The sequence below is a fragment of the Aureococcus anophagefferens genome (genome assembly GCF_000186865.1).
Source record: "Aureococcus anophagefferens unplaced genomic scaffold AURANscaffold_20, whole genome shotgun sequence".
Classification (NCBI taxonomy): Eukaryota; class Pelagophyceae; order Pelagomonadales; family Pelagomonadaceae; genus Aureococcus; species Aureococcus anophagefferens.
In genome coordinates, this window is record NW_008705580.1 from 663,016 (window position 1) to 664,899 (window position 1,884).

The 1,884-nt window shown below is 62.0% G+C and overlaps 1 protein-coding gene across 1 annotated transcript; it reads left to right on the top strand.

Annotated features, from left to right (window-relative positions):
• Positions 1-1,226: 1,226 nt before the first annotated feature.
• AURANDRAFT_66230 (hypothetical protein) lies at positions 1,227-1,649 on the top strand (the record flags this gene model as incomplete). The annotated part of the gene is made up of 1 exon (XM_009041325.1): positions 1,227-1,649. The coding sequence occupies one exon, from the start codon at positions 1,227-1,229 to the stop codon at positions 1,647-1,649; it is 423 nt and encodes a 140-aa protein (XP_009039573.1).
• Between the last annotated feature and the right edge of the window lie 235 nt (positions 1,650-1,884).

Below are 1,884 nucleotides of genomic sequence, written 5' to 3' on the forward strand. Positions count from 1 at the left end.
CTTCGGCGCCTCCGGCGCCTCCGGCGCCTCCGGCGCCTTCGGCGCCTTCGGCGCCTCCTTTTTTTCTTTTTTTTTTTCTTTTTTTTTTCTCCTCGCCACTGGCCCCACCACTTGGCCCCACATGAAAAAAGTGCCTTTTTTCGTGGGGCCGGTGGCGAGGAGAAAAAAAAAAGAAAAAAAACAGGCGCCAACCGCGCCGAAAAGACCCAGAGGCGACAAAGGCGGCGACGCGCGGACTCGTCCCGCCGACCCGTCTTTAAACCCCTCTCGCGAGCGCGGCGAGCGCCAGAGAGGTTCCCCCAACGTTCCCCCAGCCGGGGAGTTTCACCTGACTTGCAGTCAGGCATTTTCGCGCTACAGAGAGCGTTTATTTAGCGCATAGGAGATGGTAACATTTCCCAACCACCTAGGAGGCGGTTCACTGGGTTATGGGCCCACTGTGCTAGCACACTGCGCAGCACAGAGTCGAGGCGCCGGAGCGGCAGCCTCGGGAGCGACCAGAGCGTCGCCACACCGCCGCAGAGCGGGCGGCGGCGAAGCGCGCCGCCGGCGGTCCGCCGCGGCCTGGCAATGGCCGGCGACGACGACTTCGCCGACCCGACTCTCACCCAGCTCCCGGTCGTGGCCCGCCGCCACGCCCGACTCGCTGCGGGGGAGCAGAGAGGTTCCCCCAACGTTCCCCCAGCCGGGGAGTTTCACCTGACTTGCAGTCAGGCATTTTCGCGCTACAGAGAGCGTTTAGCGCATAGGAGATGGTAACATTTCCCAGCCACCTAGGAGGCGGTTCACTGAGCGCCGCGCGGCCCCGGGCCGCCAGGAACCGAGTTGCAGTGGGACGCGGAAGGTATGCGACAGCGTGCCGACGCACTGGAAGCGCTGGAAGGGCGCTTCGTGCTCCGCAGAACCACTGGCACGTTCAATGATCGGATTTATTCAACAAAAACGCATGCCGCGGCGTTGCCGAGTGATAAAAATAAGCGTGTCTCACGGCCTGGACGTCGTCGCAGGGCAGCGGCTCCCGGGGCGGGTCCTGAGCGTCGATTGGACGCAGATAATTACGACGAACGCGACCTCCGTCGCCCGCCGCATCCGATGGTACAATTTATCTGCGTCCAATCAACCCAAGAGCGGCGAAACCTTAACGGCCGCGGGCGCAGAGGCCCTGGGGCTGGAGAGGCAACGATGGGAGACGATTGGGCTAGGAAAATTGCAAAGGACCCGACGCAATGGTGGTATGGAATGGATCGAGACCATCCCTTGGGGTAGGGGCAGCGCCACACGCCCCACGGCCACCGTCGAGACGACGCGGCGCAGGAGCTCGACTCCATGAAATCGATGATTTCGGACTCTCACGACGAGCCCGCCGCGCCGAAGGCGATGGGGTTGATGAGGAACGATCACAGCTGCTGCCATGGCTCGAACTCGGAGGACGAGGGGTCGCGAGGGGGCAGCGCGTCCCTCCCCACCCACTCTACCTCCCCGTTCCAGTCCCCACGCGGTCGTATGAGCGTCGCGTCTTCGCACGTGCCTCAACCTTGTCCTTGCGGACCTCGCAGCCGCTGGGATCGTTGCACAATTCGGCATATTCGCGGAGCGGCGGGCACTCAAAGACGGCCATCCCATCGCAGCGCGCCTCAAAGCGTAGCTAGCCCGAGAGCCATTCGTTTGATTGAATGTCGCCGATCATCGTTCAAGCATCAACGTAGCTTTTTGTCAAGATTCTTGAAAGCCCCAAGGTTTGTCGTTCCGGCGAGCACGAAGGGCGCGTCACATGCAGGACGTCGATGCAAAACACCGTTTCCGCGCTCAGACGCTACCTCCGAGCTCCTGCTGATAGTGTGTGCTTGGGACGAGCATGGACATGGATGGTACCATCGTGCAGAT